Here is a 21,855-nt window from a genome sequence, read left to right as displayed (position 1 = left end):
CTTAAGGGGTTATATACAGTTGTACCGCGCAAAAAAATGAAATTTTATAGAATTTTTTTTGACACCATTGAAGAGAGAGTGGTCGGCACCCCAATACATTGATATGATTTTAACGCATTAGTGAGTGTTAGTTTCGAATAGCAGAAAGTAGGCTGTGAGCATGACGTTTCACACATTTACACTGTGTGTGCGGCAGAGCTCGGGCAGAGAAATTTTCTATGCCCTCGGGATAGGGCCGTGCCGACCTCTACCATAGAATATATTTATTAAAAATTTTTTACCGACGTTATTTAGTACATGTTTCTGGGTACTTATTTAAATTTCTTCATAAAACAAGAAAGGAAAGCTAACTTCGGGCGGAGATGAAGCTTATATACCCTTGCAGTTAAAACCGGATATATGTCGCAAATATCGGATATAGTAAGCCGATCCTTATGAGAATATGATAATATAACCCAATTTATTATAATACAAAATCTAAAAAAAGTCCCAAAAGTCCCTATCTTCAAACATACCAAAGTTGGTATTTCTACCAAAAACCATTTCCCATCGTTCAGTTGTATGGCAGCTATAGGATATAGTCGGCCGATCGTTATGAAATTGGGTAGGCCGGATTAACTGACCAAAAATATAATCTGTACCAAGTTTCAGCTTTCTATCTTCAAAAGCACGAAAGTTGGGTCATTTCCGATCGTTCAGTTGTATGGCAGCTATAGGATATAGTCGGCCGATCCCGGCCGCTCTACTTATATTCTGCGTGCAAAGGAAAGAAGGGTGTGTGCAAAGTTTCAAGTCGATTATAGTATTATAATTTTGTGCAAAAGTGTGCAACGAAGGATCTTGATCGGGATCACCTCCTGAGTTGATATGAGCATGTCCGTCTGTCCGTTGGTCCGTCTGTCTGTCTGAACTAGTCTCTCAGTTTTAAAGCTATCGACTTGAAACTTTGCACACACCCTTCTTTTCTTTGCACGCAGTATATAAGTCGGAACGGCCGGGATCGGCTATTTCCTATAGCTGCCATATAACTGTTTGATCGGAAATGGTATAACTTTGGTGTTTTTAAAGTTAGAGAGTTCAATACACGAGAGCAATTTTTGGCAGAATAATACGACACGACGAATTTCATAAGGATCGTCCGACTATATATTATAGCTGCATACAACTGAACGATCGGAAGTGACCCAACTTTTGTGTTTTTGAAGATAGAAAACTGGAACTTGGTACAGATTTTAGTATCGGTCAGTTAATTCGACCTACCAAACTTCATAACGATCGGTCGACTATATCTTATAGCTGCCGTATAACTGAACGATCGGAAATGGTTTTTGGTAGAAATACCAACTTTGGTATTTTTGAAGATAGAAGTTTGGGACTTTTTTTTTAGATTCTGTATTATAATAAATTGGGTTATATTATCATATTCTCATAAGGATCGGCTAACTATATCCGATGTTTGCGATATATATCCGGTTTTAACTGCAAGGGTATATAAACTTCGGCTCCGCCCGAAGTTAGCTTTCCTTTCTTGTTTTTAATTGGTATTTTTTAGATATTAGAAATTAGATTATTATATCGAATATTATATTAGAATTAGATATTAAATTCACTTCTCTCTTCTTCTTAAACGAACGGTCGTGTTTTTATAACACACACTGCGTTTATGATACATATTGGTAAACCGGTGTTTACTTGCTTGAGAATCGAATTTTTTGAGAAACTTCAGTTTTTACCTAAACCGTATCGCTTCGCGTGTGCTGCGGTATATTTGGAGGCGAATTAATAATTTGTTTAAATTCAATTCTAAGCATTGCTCAGCTCTGCTTCTTCTCCGTCATTTGTTTATTTTCTTTCGTTCGCAATATAGGTCTTATCTCTATTTCTGCAACTTTCCTTTGCTCTCTCCAAAACACTCGCTTCGGCTTCTATTTGGCACTGTGGTTCAAGGTATAGTGTTTCTTAACTTTTTATGTATATTTTTTTTATATTCTTAATTTTTACAATGGAATTTAAGCTCGTCTTAAATGAGAACCGCCTCAGCCGATACTAACGCTGTCGCGCATATCTCTGGCCACCCCTAGGGCTAAAACTGAGAACATTTTGCAAGTCCTAGTAAATGAAACCTCCGTTAGAGTCACCCGTTAGGACTACCGACACCGAATAACAAAACCCTTACAGGTGATTCTTCCATTGAAACATATATTTGTTTCTCGACTTGCCCATGATACTTCGGAGATTGATATCTCGGCCTATATCAAAGCCAAAACAAAAGCCGATTTAAAGGTGGAGGACATTGCTTAATTAAAATATAATTTAAAAAGGCGCACGTCTTATTTCAAGATTCGTGTGCCTGCGCTGATGTTCAAGACGATTTGTACACCCAGTAACATTTTCGTCCAAGAACATCAGTCTAGTTCCGTGAAAAAAAACTTTTAAAACCAGCGAGAGTTCCGTGAAAAAAAGTTCTAAAAGCAGAGCTTTTACCTCTTCTTCGTCCACTAACCCAAAAAACTAGTATCGTCACTAACACTTACCTATCAGAATACTAGGGGGCTAAGTAGCAAACTCCCTAAACTATAATCTGATAGTTCTCTCTTTGCATCCCATAATATAGCTTTTACAGAAACATGGCTAATGCCGAAGATCTTTAGCTCCGAAGTTTTTCCAAGTAAGTACACCACTTTTAGACGTGATCGACCTCTGCGAAGGGGGGTGTGAAGTCCTCATTTCGGTAGACTCCACATTTGCTTCTGAAGAGGTGAAATCACAAGAGTTTGGTGACAAACAATTTATTTGCATTAAAGTCATTTTGTCCGCTAAATCATTACATTACATAATTATACATTATAAATCATTATACATTACATGTTCATATATACCGCATTCGTCCGCTCCGCCCACATATTGACATCATTTTTCCTCTATTCAATCCGTTTTCATCTGCGTCCTCTGATCCGGCCATTGCCGATCTATTCGCAAAATTTTTTTTAAAAAACTTATTCTTCGCCTAAAATGACAGAACATCCTTACGCATACAACATTCACATCGAGAGAATGTCGAATAACATCGAGTATAGCTTATTATCTGATCTTCTAAAGGTCAAACCCATTTATTCGCCAGGCCCTCATGGAGTACCAGGCTTTGTGCTAAAATACTGTGCAGGGGTCTGTGCAAACTTCTTCTTAGACTTTTCAATTTACCTTTGGAAACCTCGATTTTTTCCCTTAAGGGGGGACATCTGAGTAACATTTTATAAAAATCTAAAAATTTTTTTTCGCTTGAAAAATTCTTTAGGGTCTGAAAAATAACATACCCCAAGATAGAGTACGACAAAACTTTAAACGCGTTTTTCTCGAAACCACTTTTTTTTGAGACTTGCCGGTTTTTTGTTTTCGATTTATTCGAAAAAAATTAATTTTGTTCTTCGCATTTAATATTATAAAACGTAATTTACAAATTTTCGGTAGACTTTTTCATTTGGCCACAAAAAATTCCAGAAAATCCGCTCTTTTTCCGCTCTTGTTACTCAGATGTCCCTTCTTAAAAGGAAGGAATCTTTCATAATTCCCTTACATAAACAAGGGACTCTATTCCCTTTTCTCTCCGTTTCTTTCTCTCTAAAAAAAAGACTCAATTTTCGTTAATTCCAAAGTTATTTGAAAAATTAATTACTCCTCATTTGCAACACCTTTGCGCTTCAATCATTTCTTTACGTCGGCATGGCTTCACGTCACGTCGCTCCACCGCTCCATAGATGATTTTCGAAAGGGATTTCAAACCGATGGTTTTTAAACCGAACCAATGCAGTCTTTGAAAACTTGAAAACTCTGATCTTGAAAACTTTCATAAATGGTGTTTAGCTAATGATTTAATACTTAATGGATCAAAATGCAAGCTTATGTCTTTTTATCTTTCTTGCCCTCTGCAGGATACGTGTACTCTCTATGGGATTGCCGTAGAGAAATTAACTCAGGTTAATGATCTCGGCGTCGTATTAGACACTAAAATTAAATTTGCCGACCATATTTCCTCAATAGTTAATAAGGCTAAAGGAGTCTTTGGTTTCATTAAAAGGTAGTAAAAACAATTACTCCCTAAATAACTAAACAGTTATTCAATTCTTCGATCCATCTGATACTGATGTCTGGTCCGATCATGTGTCTGGAGTCCCCAATATGGAGTACATCAGGACCGTATAGAATCCGTACAAAAGAATTTCTTAACATTTTCTTTTAGAGGGATGCAAATCTTCATCCTCCATCTTATAGTAGCAGACTCCTAATAATTAACTTACCTCACTTAACAAATCGTAGGATAATGCTCGGTGTAGTTTTTCTACATAACCTAATTAATGGGGATATAGATAGCCAGCATTTACTAACACGCTTAAATTTTAACATTCTCAATAGAAGGACTAGAAACTTGAATTCTCTATTCCTTAGCCATTTGAGGTCGACATATGCACATCACGACCCTTTTAGGGTCTTATGTTCGAACTACAATGGTCTCTACTCTATAACATCACTTTCCTGCCCTTCAAATTTAAAATATAGAATTTTAAATTTCCTTACTAAATCCTCTTAGCTTAATAAATTTACACATAGCTTAATAAATACTCGGTAAATACTCGGAGCGCGGCTCGGTCGTCTGGGCCTCAAAACTTTATGATGAATGCAGGAATGCTGCTGATGCTCTAATTGATGCACAAGTCATTTCCAAAATTCTGAAAGACCGCGAAAAAAAAATTGCCATTTTAATATTTAAAGATTCCGGCCAAATCTTTCTGTATCTGTTAATTGATTTCTGTATCTGTTAATTTTCATTTTAATCATATAGAATTATGTGTTTATCTTCGCAGAGATTTCTTGCCTCGTGGTTCTGGTATTGTCACCCGTAGACCACTCATTTTGCAACTGATTAATGGAGTGACTGGTAAGTTAGCTATAAATTGTGTTTCTTATGATTTTAATTAAAATTTTTTTTTATGATTAGAATACGGAGAATTTTTGCATTGCAAGGGTAAAAAGTTTTCCAGCTTTGATGAGATTCGAAAGGAAATAGAGGATGAAACAGATCGCGTGACTGGTAGTAATAAAGGCATATCTAACATTCCGATAAATTTGCGCGTTTACTCCCCTCATGTTCTTAATTTAACATTGATAGATTTACCTGGCCTCACTAAAGTGGCAATTGGTGATCAACCTGCAGATATTGAGCAACAAATAAAGCAAATGATATTCCAGTTTATTCGAAAAGAAACATGTTTAATACTTGCCGTTACACCTGCAAATACGGATTTAGCTAATTCGGATGCGCTTAAACTAGCAAAGGAGGTGGATCCTCAAGGAGTGCGTACCATCGGAGTCATTACAAAACTAGATCTCATGGACGAAGGAACTGATGCTCGAGATATCCTAGAGAACAAGTTACTGCCTTTACGGCGCGGATACATTGGTGTAGTAAATCGGTCACAAAAGGATATAGAGGGACGCAAAGACATTCATCAGGCCTTGGCCGCTGAACGCAAATTTTTTTTAAGTCACCCATCATACCGTCACATGGCCGACCGCCTTGGTACTCCTTACTTGCAAAGAGTCCTGAACCAGCAATTGACTAATCATATACGCGATACATTACCTGGATTGCGCGATAAACTGCAGAAGCAAATGTTGACCCTGGAAAAGGAGGTAGAAGAGTTTAAACACTTCCAGCCAGGGGATGCCAGTATTAAGACAAAGGCTATGCTTCAGTAAGTATAGGAATACAAGTTAAATAATTAAAACCCACAGACAAAATGATTTTTATTTTTTTTTTAGAATAAATATACAATTTTTATACGCGGTACTTGTAGAGCTCGATATAGCCATGTCCCTCTGACTGTCTGTTCGTATGAATGCGTTGATCTTAGAGAATATGAGTTAGATAAGTTTTTTTCTATGATAGACTCCTATGATAGAAGCGCTGGTCAAGTTTATTTGTATAATTGAAATAATAAGATTATAATAAGGATAATCTCGCCCCAAACGTCGCATATTTCTGCAGCGTCAGTGCAGGAAGGTATTTTGAGAAATGTTTGTTGCCAAACTATTTTTATAGTTAATTTATAACTGGAATCGGCTGATTATTGCAGGAGATCTAGACATGTACAGCTGTGAAAAAATAGTACCAGTAGCACAGTGATATTTATTACTTTAGAGCAGTGGGGGTTTGTGAGAGAGAGTTTGCTCTCATTTTACATAGCACGCGTGCAGAGTCGGAAATTCTGCCGCAGCGGTGCCGCCCACTGACAGCACTACCAAATTTTTTTAGAAGCTCTCTCATTTGCTTCAATTTTGCATCACTTAAAAGCCCATTTAAAAAACAATTTTTTACTGAAAAATTGGGAAATTTCTCAAAAATTGCGTTCGTACAAAATTTTCTCCATAGAAAATAGGGAAAACGCTTCCATAGGGAAGCGTAGTTTTTCATTGTTTAAGAACTGGTAACTGGAAAAGCTTACTTTAATATAAAATGCACTATTTTAGTGCCCATTCAACCTTTTCAATTAACGAAAAATGTAATAAAAAACTTCGTTTTTTCGCTCAGTGAATGCTCTCATTCTTTTTTTTGCTATGCATACAAATTTTTAACATTTGTGCGTTTTGCCCCCCACTGTTTTAGAGTAAGAGAGTTGCATTTTCTTTGGATTTTTCGCTTGGCCAATTGATTCGACAATATCCTATACCTTGCATATAAATAAACTATTGGTTGAAGAAGGTTGGGACTTCCTAAAGATTCTGTTATTGGGCAACTGATCTGCAGAATCGACCAATTTCATAAGGATCGGCCAACTTTGCAGATATTGGCGATAAATCCGAAGGTTTATCAATTTCGGCCTCTTCCAAATTAAACTTTCCTTTCTTGTTATACCCTTGTAGAGGGTATTATAATTTTAGTCAAAAGTATGAAACGCAGTGAAAACTACGTTCTTTTCGCTTTTGATTCGGAAAAAATCTCGGCAGAGAGGATCGTCAAAAAGATGCTCGATCGGGTTCAGGTCGGGACTCAATGCTGATCCTTTTAAAACAGGAATTTTCCTGACACTAAGGAAGTGGTTCGTGACCGACATCTAGCAGTGGATTATTCGATGAAGCGCATTTGGAAAATTCATCATTAAGGGGTTATATACCTTTTTTTTCTTAAAAAAAACGAAAAATTTTGTTTTGCTGAATCCTAAAGTATATCTCCTAGAGAATATTTTCCCAAAGTTTTATGGAGATCCGAATAATAGTTCGATAGGAAAGCAGCGTTTTGAGGCGGGGTTCGTCACGGCTGCGGACAGCGTCAAGCTACTTTGAATGCGATTATCTCAAAGTCGTGTTTTTCCAAAAGTGCCTTCGCCGTGACCACGATTACACAAAAACTATTTGATCGATCTTCTTCAATTTTTTTTTAAATTATTCGTAATGATTGTGCCGAGTTCGTGAACGATTCAGTTTTTTTGCGTCCATTTTTATTTCGCAGATAAAAATTTTTTAATAAAATTTTTAGAACTGAAAACATCAATTTTTTGGAAAAATGTTTACTGTATGCTGTTCGTTCACGAACTGGATATAATATTATACTAATAAAAAATTTTTGGTTTTTGGATTTTGGTTGACCGGCTGGACTGCTATCGTGGTCACCGCAAGCCGCTATAAAAAAAAAAAGGGTTCCGAGAGAATTGCCATAACTTTGTAAATTGTTTATATTTTTTTAAGAACAAACGCTTATTGTTTCAATAAAAACATGTACTTTCAATAAAAAATAACTTCAGTGTCATAAAATAATTGCTACACACACGAAATAAAAATCCAAAGTTCCCTCAATTTTTCGCTCAAAAAGGTATATAACCCCTTAAGATAAATTCATCAAATACAAATATATAGTACATAAAGTGACCGAAGGGTATTAGACGAAAAAGATTAGATTATTTAGACGACGTGAGCTGCAAAAAATATTGGCGAGACTTTTGCCAGGAACGAAGGTCCTGCTACAAGCCCTCGATGGTATGGGCCGGATTTTGCTACAACCTCTTTTAATCCTTACCTATGATCAAAGTTTTGCATACTTGTTAAAGACACCTATGTATATGTATATGACTCGTATCGATTCGCATGAGTGCCACTATGTATGTTAAAGTATTGGCCTCTAAACTTATTGAGTTTTCCAGCAACATTTATTGACATAGCTGGACTTATCATGAAGATAACGACTCCATCCACACAAGGCGGGTAGTTACTCTGCTCGAGTATTTATAAACGGAGGAAAATTTGGAACAAAGCGGCATCTCAAATTGGCTTCAGAGAAATATAATTACATATTTACTTAAAATTAAATAATAGTATGCCGGCCAAGTAAAAACATGGTATCTCTCCTATGAGATACCTCTGAGATATACATCTCGGCTTATATTAAAGCCAAAACCAGGTCGTTATAAGAGTAGAAGACATTAGGAATTGTAAATATTGTAAATACGATACGTGTGCCTGTGCCGATGTTTTCGACGCTATGTTGGCCTGGTTTCTGGCCAGAGGAAATATTCGTACCACACATTCCCCAGCCGAGTGTGGTGAAGAAAAGAACTCTGAGCCTCTTGGAGTCAAAATCTGATTTCACAACCAATCGATTCTATCAGACTCTGTTTTGATAGTCTTTCTTTTGGATCCCATAGTCATAGTCTTTACCGAAATCTGGTTAAAGCCGAAGGTCCTTAGCTCCGAAGTTTTTCCAGGTAGAAACACCACTTTTAGACGTAAGCGACCTCTGCTAACAGGAGCAGGAGTCCTAATATCTTCCGACTTAAATTTCGCTTCTGAAGACGTAAAGTTACCAGAGTTTGGTGATTACAAATGTATCCGCGTTAAAGTAATATTGTCGGCTGAATTGATTTTCATTACCTGTTCTTGTATTTCACCTGTCCGTCTCTCAAACCGCCCAAGTACTGGCATCATTTGTCTGCTTTTCAGTCGGTTTCTAATCTTATGTCCGACAGTGATAATTGACGCGAACTCACATGATCAAATATTGAAACTCATGTCAGAAAACTCAATATTGAGGATCCATATTGCCCCACGCTTGTAATTTTAATTGAATCCATTTCTTGTATCGATCGCAAGTTTCCCTGTGTGGCAAATAAGATTCCCTACTTCCGTAAGGCTGATGTTCAGTAACTTAATAACCCAATTAATATATTTAATTGACCGATTTAATGTGACCTTAGGAGTATTGTGCCATACTTTAAATAAAAGTTATGTCTTATTTAATATTATTTAAGGGGAGGGTAATGTATTAATTTTTTTATTTTTTAAATTGAATGCATAATATTTGAAGAACATTGTGTCAAAATTTCAAGTCAATTAAAGCAAAATTGACGAAGTTATTAGTTATTGACGAATGTGCTCAAAAACTTTTTACACTGGATTTTTTTGTGTTTAAAACTTTAAAGCGTTTTTCCCACAACTCACGTTTTCAAAGTCGGTGCCCCTCATAACATCAAAACTACTGCACCGATCCTTTTGAAATTTTAAACACCATTTCTGTACATATTTTACGAGGTAACGCTGTCGAGTTTTTTTTTTTTGTTGTTCATAATTTTGATTTGGCAATGACAAATTAACCGATTTTTTTCCCAAAAAATTGAGTTTTTCACTTCAAAGTCTTCGAAAAAATTAAAAAATTGCAATTTTCAAAAAACCTTCACAGCGTTACCTGGGGCGAACTATTATCTAACGAATGAACTTTCATTTGATTACAAATGATCCAGCAACGAGTTATGAGGGGCACCGCAATTCAATTCTTTTTTTGGCGACACGTCCGGACAATTGCTACCATTGCCATATTTTTAAATATTTTTTTGTAAAAATTTGATAAAACATTCTTCTAATGTCATACTTTAATATACCGTTGGTTGAATAAATAAATTTTAACTGTGTCGTCAGGAAAAAAATCACAAAAACATGGCTTTTTTCGCATGATTTGACCTTACTCTCCCCTTAATACAATATCCGTCCGCTTAAAAAAATCCTCCTGGGTTTACAACGTAAATACTAAAAATACTAAACACCGCCTTTCAATAAAATATGAAAAAAACATGGAATGGTGTAGATTTTTTAAGATAATTGGTAGCTCGGTTAAATTTCACAGTGCATAACGCTAATTGTTAGAAAACTTATATTTTCCGCTGCCGGATTCAGTTTGCTCTTAAAACTTTGTAAACACTAAATGTAAACTGTAACTTTTCCTTCGCTGCTTTCGTTTGAAAACTGACCGATCAGGCAATTGCCGATTTTTTTTTGTTTGTTTGTTCAAACATTTCCCCATTCCGGCGTAGCCTTCAGCCAACCTTATTTTTTGTCAATCTTTTCGAAAGTGGATTTTTATCAGATCTTTTTCAGGTTAAACCCATTGATTCGCCAAACTCCGATGGAGTACCAGGCCGAGGCCTTATGAAAACCTCTCCTTAAACTCTTTAACTTATCTCTGGAAACTTCGATATTTCCCCTCAAGTGAAAGGAATCTTACATTATTTCTCTGCTAAAAAAAAAATCAGACGCTGCCGAAGAAACATTTCTAAGCTGTCAGGCATTCCAAAGCTTTTTGAAATACATATTAAATAATAACATACGTACGTAACGTATGAAAGTAATTGCCCAGGTAATGATACCTGGGGAATATTTTAAAAAAGATTGTGTGAACATTTCTGATCACCGGTTTTAGAAACCCGGGTTCGGGAAAAACGCAGTCAAAGAAATCCGGCTCTTTTTTGTGCCACTTTTACATGAGTATACAAATTAGTGTATAGCTCCGAAAATATTTATCGCATTGAGTTAAAATTTTTAGATATTGAAGATATTGTTCCAATTTTCATAGTACCATCGACTTTCACAGTGGGCCTTTAACCACACTGTACCACATCGTCAGATAATCATCTGACGGAGAACCACATTATTTTCCCTTTCGGAGAAAATATAGCAGCACGTCTGTTATGTTTGGAGATGTACCACTTCATTCTCCCTTTCGGAGAAAATAAAGCAGCACGTCTGTTATGTTTTGAAGATCACAAGTTCTTGATATTAGACGACTGGAAAAGTGTTATTAGGTAAGACTAGACCAATGGTGCTAAATACCCTATCACATGTGGTTAGAAATTTCTCTGCCCGGCCTCTTCCTGCACACCGACACTGTAAACAGTGGTCGGCAATGCCCTATTCCAGGGGAATGAAAATTTCTCTGCAAGATCTCTGCCACACACACAAAGTAACGAACGAAGCGTCACGCTCGCACCCTATTTGCTGCTATTTCGTTACCAATACTTATGCATTAAAATCATATCAATGTGTTGTGTGCCGACCACTGCTGTAAAACGATTGTCGAACCAGTGGTCGGCGCTCAATACATTCATACAATTTTAATGAATAATTAAAATGAATAATTTGTCAAAGACGAAATCATTTTTCAACATAGTTAATCCGGACAAAAAAAAATCTGGGAAAGTACAACGATGCCCCGAAATGGTCACGAAAAATATTTCAAAATAAACAATACACGATTTAGTGAATATTTTGCCTAGCAACATAGAAAGTAAAATAATATATAAATATTTTGGAACAATTAAAACTTACCCTACCAAAACACAAACGTGTAAAAGTGGATACTTTCGTACTGTTATCAAAAAGAAAAAAATTCGTGGTCAACGAAAAATTTTAGAAGCACAAAAATAAATGGATAAAATCGAAGATTTTAACTTTGGATAATCCAAAGATATGGTAACTTCTAGATGCCATTTTTATACTCTGCAGAGGGAATTACAATTTAGGTCAAAAGTGTGCAACGCAGTGAAGGAGACATTTTCCACCTTATAAAGTATATGTATTGTTGATCAGGATCACCTCCTGAGTTGATATAAGCATGTCCGTCTGTCCGTCAGTTTCAAACTATCGTTTTAAGTCTCTCAGTTTTAAAGCTATCGTCTTTAAACTTTGTACACACCCTTCTTTCCTTTTCACGCAGTATATAAGTCGGAACGGGCGGCATAAGCCGACTGTATCCTATTGCTGCCGTATAACTAATTGATCAGAAATGGTATAACTTGTGTGTTTTTAGAACTAGGTAGTCCAAAGGTTCTAGTTTCAAAATAATACGACATACAAAGTTTTATAAGGATCGGTCGACTTTTAGCTGCCATATAACTGAACGATTGGTAATGACCCAAATTTCCTGTTTTTGAAGATAAAAAGTTGGAACTTCCAACAGATTCTATATTTGGTCAGTTGATCCGACCTACCAAATTTCATAACGATCGGCTGACTATATCTTATAGCTGCCATATAACTGAACGATCGGAAATGGGTTTTGGTAGAAATACCAACTTTGGTATTTTTGAAGAAAGAAGTTTGGGACTTTTTTTTACATTTTGTATTGTAATAAATCTGTTTTATTTTGATATTCTCATACGCATTGGCCTATATCCGATGTTTGTAACATATGTATATACGGTTTTAATTGCAAGGGTAAATCAACTTCGGCTCCGCCCAAAATTAGCTTTCCTTTCTTGTTTAATTTGAGTTGGTATACATTAGAGGTCTGCATGAATAGCTAAAAACGACCGTCAAATTAGAGGTCTGCAAGAAAACAATGTTTTTGACTAAGCCATAGAATACATTCGAACGGAATAGAATGAATAAGTGCCAGTGACACAACGAATTGAGTGAGTGGGAGTGACGGTGTACAAGAGGATTCTAACTCATGGGAATTCTCTTGCTTTGAAACCGAGTTGAGATGGGAAACAAATAGAGTGCTATTAGAATGAGGAATGCAGCCGAATGTCTCGAATGGTTTTTAACACACTTTATGCATTCGTTTATTTTCTTCCGTTTATCAAAACGCTTCTTTTTATACTTCTTTAATAATGAATGAGTTGACCGAAAGACAATATATATATAGTGTTGGTTTTTTCTTCGCGAATGTATGAATTATTCTTTAAATGTTATGGTTTTTAACTCTTATTATTTTCTTAGTGGATTTTGTTTTGTTTTCTTGTGATTTTTTTTTAGATTTCTTAAACTAAATTATTTTACAAAATTCGTTTAGCGGCAGATTTTGTTGATACGTATTAAATAATAGTATCAAATACGCATTATACGTATAAAATAGTAGCATGTAAGATATGTAAAATAAATTGTACAAAATAATAAAAAGTATTTCAGAAAAAAACAAGAAAGGAAAGCTAACTTCGGGCGGAGCCGAAGTTTATATACCCTTGCAGTTAAAACCGGATATATATCGCAAACATCGGATATAGTTGGCCGATCCTTATGGGAATAGGAATATATAATCCAATTTATTACAATACAAAATCTAAAAAAAGTCCCAAACTTCTATCTTCAAAAATACGAAAGTTGATATTTCTACCAAATACCATTTCCGATCGTTCAGTTATATGGCAGCTATGGGATATAGTCGGCCGATCCTAATGAAATTTGGTAGGTTGGATCAACTGACCAAGAATTAAATCTGTACTAAGTTCCAGCTTTCTATCTTCAAAAACACGAAAGTTGGGTCATTTCCGATCGTTCCGTTATATGGCAGTTATAGGATATAGTCGGCCGATCCTTATGAAATTTGGCATGACGTAATGTTTTGCCAAAAATAGCTCACATGTCAAATTTGAACTCTCTAACTCTAAAAACACCAAAGTTATACCATTTCCGATCAATCAGTTATATGGCAGCTATAGGATATAGTCGGCCGATCCGGGCCGTTCCGACTTATATACTGCGTGCAAAGGAAAGAAGGGTGTGTGCAAAGTTTCAAGACGATAGCTTTAAAACTGAGAGACTAGTTCGCGTAGAAACAGACAGACAGACGGACAGACGGACAGACGGACAGACGGACAGACGGACATGCTCATATCAACTCAGGAGGTGATCCTAATCAAGAATATATATACTTTATAGGGTCGGAGATGTCTCCTTCACTGCGTTGCACACTTTTGACCAAAATTATAATACCCTCTGCAAGGGTATAATAATGACTAATGAGTATATAAACTTTTAAATTATTTTTATATCGGCGTCTAAAAATACAGGTAAATTTGCATAATTGTACTGTATATTCTATAATGCATTCGAAACAACTCGAATGTGATCTTTAACTCAAACCAAAGATTATAAAGTACATAGATGGAACATCAGAGCCCCATCAATTTTTTTCGTCGAGCTTGTTGGTGAGGGGGGATCGCACATGCATACTATTCTATTTTTATAGCTCTTTACATGTATCCGTCAACAAAAATGTGAGCCTTTGTATGTATGTGTGACTGCTCGCACGACGACGTAAAAATGTTTTGGCTTCCAAATTTTATTTTCTCGTTTGTTTTTTTCAATGCGCCGATGTGGTAGTTGGTAGTACAAATAGTATTTTTAATCGCCGCAGATCGAGACAGGATGGTAGCGTAATGCTTAGAGTAGTTACTCTATGTATAATTTTTCTGTGTTCAAATCCTCGTAAGGACTTTGAACTTTTTCTTTCTTTAATAATTTTTTTTTTTTATTTTTCTTTAGAATGTTTCTTCTTAGAATTTAGAATTTTTTTTAGAATCTTTAGAACTTTTCTTTAGGCAACAAGAATGTATCCATGCAGACCTCTAGTATACATAAATTTAACTAAATTTCTATTTATTTAACTAAATTTCTGCTATTAAGATATTTTAAAATTTTTATAGGTTTATTGGGAATATTTAAAAATACTAAAAAGAACACAGGCCAGCAGCTTACAATATCCACTCATTCATGTACACCTAGGAATGTCAACAATCAGCTTCAGTTTTGTCAGGCATACCTAACAGAAGAAGTTTATTGAATTTTACCACAGTATCAAATTGTAAAGCCCGTGTAATTTCGCTTACCAAACCTTTTTATACTACATAAAATGTTATACCCTTGCAGAGGGTATTATAATTTTGTCCAAAAGTGTGCAACGCAGTGAAGGAGACATCTCCGACCCTATAAAGTATATATATTCTTGATCAGGATCACCTCTAGAGTTGATATGAGAATTTTTTTTATTTTTTTTTAATTGTAATATTTTTCTTTAATTTTACAATTGTAAAATTGTTTTATTCTTCAATATGTCCCGCTAAAATGCTAATAAAATTTCAAGGGAGTCCTTCCGGCATTTTGTCATCCGACACGTCCGTCACTTATTTTTACAACAATTGTGTAGAATGCAAAAAAGTAAAAAAAAATTCAAAAAAAATAAAAGTAAATATAAAAAGAATCATAAAACTAAAACTTTATCAAAATTGAAACAACCGCCCGCTAATGAAATCGAACCCAGGACCCCATGAATAAAGACCGGGCACTATTCATCTAGGCTACCCTTGAAGTTGATTTTATGATACTTAAATTTGGTGTTAAAGGAGGGGCTAGAATCCATACCAAAAACAGAGATGACGAGTAAGGATAGTAAAAGATATTTCTGATCTCTTTGCTCTCACATTAGTTCGATTTGAACGTTTCAAACTTTCATCGTTCTAAAGATGTTACGATCTAAAAATAAAATTCTCTCTTTCCCCCTCTCATCTGCCAGCCGTTTGTCGTAGAACCCGCTCTCAAATGTTTGCATTATTACAGCAGGCTCCACGACGGAAAAAATGAAAACATTTGAGAGCGGGTTCCACTACGAACTGAGACGATGTTAAGGGGTTATATACAGTTGTACCGCGCAAAAATATGGATTTTTATCGATTTGTTTTTGACACCATAGAAAATATTTATGAAAAATGTTTTACCGACGTTGTTTAGTACATGTTTCTGGGTACCTAATTAAATTTTTTCAAAAAAAAAATATTACATAACAAAAATGTTATAGCCGAATTCCCGGATCGTCTTTTTTCGATGGTGTCTTGCGGTGGACATGATTTCTCGAAAACGGTTCATCCGAAATCCAAAATTCAAAAAAGTTTAGTTAGTATATTGTATTGTCTAGTCCGTGAACGAGGGATTTTTAAAAATTTTGATTAAAAAAAAAAATGGCGACGTTTTTAACAAAAAATGTACTTTTTCAACGTATAAGATTTTCGTTTTTTGTGCTATAAAAAAGGAGTTTTCAAAAATTGAAAATCCCTCGTTCACGGACTAGCTAATATCATAATAAATAAGTGGTCAAAATTTGGTGTTGATCGGATTAGTAGTTTTTTAGTAATCGTGTCCACCGCAAAAGCAATTTCCCAAAAAAAAGATTCTGAGATAATCGCGTTTAAAGTTTCAAGTTTGTTCAAGTTTTATATGCAGATAGTGCGGTATAAATAGCTACAGCTTCTGTTCCAATGCTCCGATCGTTATGAATTTTTGTGAGAGTATTCCCAATAGAATATACTTAAAGAATATGCAATAAAAAAAAATCGATTTTTTCATATATCACAACTGTATATAACCCCTTAAGATGATTTTACAATTTTGTATTTTTTTTTATTGGATTATAAATTTAGGAAAACACATTAAAAGAATAAAAATATAATATAAATAGATTTAAAATTAAAAAAAAATGGATGTCCAAAGCCTGGTTTGAACTCGTTTTACTCGCTATTCCCCATTCGTCGTCGCGCGTCATTCGTCATATTGTAAAATAATTTAAGAACAATTCAATTTATGAAAACCCATAAAATTACAAGAAAAATAAACCAAAAAACACTAAGAAAATATTATTAAAAACCATAAGTATAAGAGAATAATTGAGATTATATTAATTTCAAATTAGCGAAAAAAAGAACTAACACTATATATAACTTGCCTTTCAACTCAACTCATTCATTCACATTCATTATTAAATAAGTATTAAAAGAAGCGTTTTGCTAAACAGAAGAAAACAAACGGATGCATAGAGTGTGTTAAAAACCATTCAGACATTTGGCTGCGTTTCTTATTCCAAAAGCACTCACTCTTCCAAATGCATTTGCTTCCCACCCCAACTCGGTTTCAAAGCAAGAGAATCCCATGAGTTAGAATGATCTCGTACTCTCTCACTCATTCATTCTATTCCATTCAAATGTAATTTATTGCCGAGGCAACAAGAATGTATCCATGCAGACCTCTAGTATACATTCATTTAACCCTATAACTTAACTTTCAGTCATCTCATTCGTATAAATGAGTATTCGGAGTTCCAAGAGCACTCTATTTGCCTCCCATCCCAGCTCACTCTTTTTCAAATCCCATGATTTAGAACAGAGGCCGGCACGGCCCTATCTCGGGGGCATAGGAAATTTCTCTGCCCGAGCTCTGCCACACACACACAGTATAAATGTGTGAAACGTCATGCTCACAGCCTACTTTCTGCTATTCGTTACTAACACTAATGCGGTAAAATCATATCAATGTATCAGTGGTGCCGACCACTGATTTAGAATGTTCTCGTACTCTCTCACACCCACTCACTCAATTCGTTGTCTCTTGCACTCATTCATTCTATTTCATTCGAATGTATTGTATTGCTGAGACAACAGGAATGTATCCATGCAGACCTCTAGTATACATAAATGATGGTCAACGCAATTACACGGCCTACATAACTCAATATATGGTAAAATTTAATCAATTTCTTCTCTTAGGTGTATTGCGGAAGCTGTGGGTGATGAAACCTGGGTTTGTTTTTGACTTTGGTTCAGGGGAACCTAAAGGTTATGGAGAATATGAAATTATGCATGGAGGAAAAAATTCGAAATTGACGGCCTGTGTTATTAAAACATTTATGTCATGGTAAAATTAGAAACCATGGAGTTATTGAGTAAGAATATCAGGCGATATTCCTGCTCTGTGCTTTTAGAGACAAAAGCTGTAGCTGAAAACTAGCCGACGTCAGATGGAAAGAGAAAGACAAGATATTCGAACAGAAAGAAAATAAGAAGAAACGTTCGAAAAAAGGAATTAAATGCTTCTCTCTTTCATTCTCGCATCTATCGGACTTTCAGTCATGGAACCTTTCTTTAGGTATTTTTTACAACCTGATCCAACGGGCTATTTAACTAAATTTCTGCTATTAAGATATTTTAAAATTTTTATAGGTTTATTGGGAATATTTAAAAATACTAAAAAGAACACAGGCCAGCAGCTTACAATATCCACTCATACATGTACACATAGGTATGTCAACAATCAGCTTCAGTTTTGTCAGGCATACCTGACAGAAGAAGTTTATTGAATTTTACCACAGTATCACATTAAAGCCCGTGTAATTGCGCTTACCAAACCTTTTTATACTACATAAAATGTTATACCCTTGCAGAGGGTATTATAATTTTGTCCAAAAGTGTGCAACGCAGTGAAGGAGACATCTCCGACCCTATAAAGTATATATATTCTTGATCAGGATCACCTCCTGAGTTGATATGAGCATGTCCGTCTGTCCGTCTGTCTGTCTGTCCGTTTCTACGCGAACTAGTCTCTCAGTTTTGAAGCTATCGTCTTGAAACTTTGCACACACCCTTCTTTCCTTTGCACGCAGTATATAAGTCGGAACGGCCCAGATCGGCCGACTATATCATATGGCTGCCATATAACTGATTGATCGGAAATGGTATAACTTTGGTGTTTTTAGAGTTAGAGAGTTCAAATTTGACAAGAGAGCTATTTTTGGCAAAACATTACGACATGCCAAATTTCATAAGGATCGGCCGACTATATCTTATAGCTGCCATATAACTGAACGATCGGAAATGACCCAACTTTCGTGTTTTTGAAGATAGGAAGCTGAAACTTAATACAGATTATATTTTTGGCCAGATGATCCAACCTACCAAATTTCATTAGGATCGGCCGACTATATCCTATAGCTGCCATATAACTGAACGATCGGAAATGACCCAACTTTCGTGTTTTTGAAGATAGAAAGCTGAAACTTAATACAGATTATATTTTTGGCCAGTTGATCCAACCTACCAAATTTCATTAGGATCGGCCGACTATATCCTATAGCTACCATATAACTGAACGATCGGAAATGGTACTTGGTAGAAATATCAACTTTCGTATTTTTGAAGATAGGAGCTTGAGACTTTTTTTTTAGATTTTTTATTGTAATTTATTGGTTTTATGATGTAATCATAAGAATCGGCCAACTATATCCGATGTTTGCTTTATATCCGATTCTAACTGCAAGGGTATATCAACTTCGGCTCCGCCCGAAGTTAGCTTTCCTTTCTTGTTTTTTTTTAGCTCACTCTGTCTCTCGTTTAAATAAAATAAATCTGGCTCTCTGTAAATTCTTTTTTTTACCCTTGTTGAACTGTGTTTGAAGGTTCATTTTTTTCTGTAATTTTTGACTTGTTATAGATTTTCCTGCCGTTTATTCGTTAAACTCGTGCAATATGCTGGTCTCAACTTCCGCCGTTTATTTAATTTAGACTTCTTGTTCTGCATCTTGTTCTCATGTCATTTCCAGTCAAACTAGTCTCCACCCTTGCAATGGATTTCGTGCTGTTCAGGATGAAACGGAGAGTTGCTTATTTAAATATTTTTATCTTGTCACTCCAAAATTACCTCTACTAAAGTTTCTATTTCCGTAGGGCTGACATTCACAATCCTTATTAATACATTACAACCTTTTTGATACATTTGATTAGTCGGATATTCTGGCATGCCTTCACTTTAAGAATAGGTAACGATCAGCTATAGAGGTATCAAAAACTGTCGGCCTTTCCAAACCTTATTTTCAACGCCTATGTAGTTTAGGGGTGGCCACTCCCATTGCTCTCTTCCTCCTTTTTTGTTGGATTAGTCTGCATATGGGAAATACAAGGTCATATACATGTGTGGTTTTCAGCCTAGGCAAAGGGTAATTACAATAACAATTTTTCGTGTTTTCCCTATTCACCTCAATAGTGCTAATAATCCTAATGAAATTTGTTCCTGGATTGTCGAAATCTTTTAACTGCAAGATATACATTGTTGTTTATGCTTCTGTCAGAATGGTCGACGGGAAGCGATGAATTTCTTCTTCGCAGAACATTTTTAAGTAAGAAGCTATGTATTATTTCCATTAAAAATAGAGGGTGTTTGGTCATTGATAATTTTCAATGCCGTAAATCAAAAGACGAATTTGACTTTAGTATGAACGTTATAAAAAATGTTTATTTCTGCATGCAGATGAAGCCGGATGATCCGCAGATAGACCAGCTTATGGTGCATGCAGGGACGAAAGTAAATACAGAGAGAGGGCGGCCCGACAAGTCACCTCGAGCTAAAGCTGAAGAGGGCGGCCCGACTTAGACATTGCCGAGCTAAAACTCTCTAAAGAAAGTCCGTTGAGTCGAGCGGCCGAGAGAGAGTCGGGTTGCGATCAACTAGCTTTTGTATAAACTTAAGCCTAATACTAAGCCTAATAATAATTAAACATTAAAATTACACCGGTGGGCTGCTGCCTGACCCGACATTCCCTCCTCCGTTGGGGCCTGTCCTCCAACAACATTCGTAAGGGGCGAGGTACAGCTTAATCCGCTACCAGCAAAGCACTCCAACCCGAAGAGGGATCAGCTCTATAGCTCTGGCCAGCGGCCACATCCATAGCCTCCAAAGTCCTGCATCGCTGCTCCAGAAACTCTGCCAGCGTCTCCCAAGTAGGGATGGCGTCGGAACTTGAAGAATTTAGACTCTCCTCCCACTTAACCTGGGTAGCTGGGTCCAACCGTTGAAAAAGCACCTGGACAATGATGCAGGCGGCTATCTCATTTGTCGAACCCAAATTCTTCAAAGTTCTCATATGGGCATTGAATTTGTCGGATAATCCTCGAAGACCTGTTATTGAATCACCTCCCACTAGAGTGAGGCCAAGAATCTCGTTCACATGAGCCTGAAATATTAAACGACGGCTATTAAATCGTTTCTCCAACAAATTCAGCGCGACATCATAATTCTCATCGGAGACCTCCAAGGAGCGAACTGCTTCGAAAGCGGACTCCCGAAGGCAAGATCGCAACCTTTGCAGCTTTTCCACCTTACTGATGCTCGGATTACCGTCGACGATTGTACAGAAAATCGAGTAAAACTCAATGTTAATGTTTTTATGCTAGCGGGTCTGTTCGCATCATCTTGTCCTCGCGTAGCAAAGTGGCATCGTTGCTTACAGCGGGTCCGATTTACGGTGGCCATCTTGACTCTGAAATATTTTGAAGGAATATTTTGGCAGGACTGTTAAAGAATCCAAGTAGTCCGAGGGATCAAACATGGATATTACTACATTCAGTACCCAATGCAATGTACCCAGTGTGGGTACTGAATGCGGATTTCTGCAGCATCTTAGGTCTAATAACGAACGTTAGCATGTCTAACTGGAAAAACCACTACATTCCCAATTTTCTCCTGAATTTTTTTGTTTCCTCCCATATATTTAGGCGACTCTTCTGGGAAACTGAGAGATTGAAAAACACTCTTGGAATTCTCATTTCGAATCCGCCCTTCAGGTGGATCATTTTGACGTTGTCTGCGAGTTGAACCATTTCATTTTCCGTATCCACTGACTCTAAGCAATCGTCGTCGAAAGTATTTTGAAAAATCGTCTATAGCATATGGATAGTTTTATCCGAATCGCTCTGAATTTTTCGATTTTAGAAAATTGGCCAGGACAGCCAGGGACAAGCAGCGTCAAAAGTTGTCACTTGCATTACAAATTAATCCGGTGAACGATCGATCTCTTAATTTTGTCATAGGAACTTCTGCACGGACGGTTTGGAGGCATAAAATTTAATTTGGTAAAACATTTCTCGACATGTTTCCTGTTAAAGCGATGTCTCCTGTTAAAGCGATGTTTCCTGTTCTTTGTCTTATCATGAGGATATCATT

At 36.2% G+C, this 21,855-nt stretch overlaps 1 protein-coding gene across 6 annotated transcripts in view; it reads left to right on the top strand.

Moving 5' to 3' along the window:
• Positions 1-21,855, top strand: part of shi (dynamin-1 shibire) — a 188,205-nt gene that overhangs the window by 8,329 nt on the left and 158,021 nt on the right. For all 6 annotated transcript variants that reach the window (XM_070283145.1, XM_070283146.1, XM_043211338.2 and 3 more), the window contains 2 exons: positions 4,860-4,933; positions 4,994-5,750. In XM_070283145.1, coding sequence (XP_070139246.1) covers positions 4,860-4,933; positions 4,994-5,750 — 831 coding nt within the window. The remainder of the gene's footprint in view (positions 1-4,859; positions 4,934-4,993; positions 5,751-21,855) is intronic.

Source organism: Drosophila bipectinata, chromosome XR (genome assembly GCF_030179905.1).
Source record: "Drosophila bipectinata strain 14024-0381.07 chromosome XR, DbipHiC1v2, whole genome shotgun sequence".
In the NCBI taxonomy this organism is placed as follows: domain Eukaryota; kingdom Metazoa; phylum Arthropoda; class Insecta; order Diptera; family Drosophilidae; genus Drosophila; species Drosophila bipectinata.
This window is presented reverse-complemented; position numbering and strand designations above follow the sequence as displayed.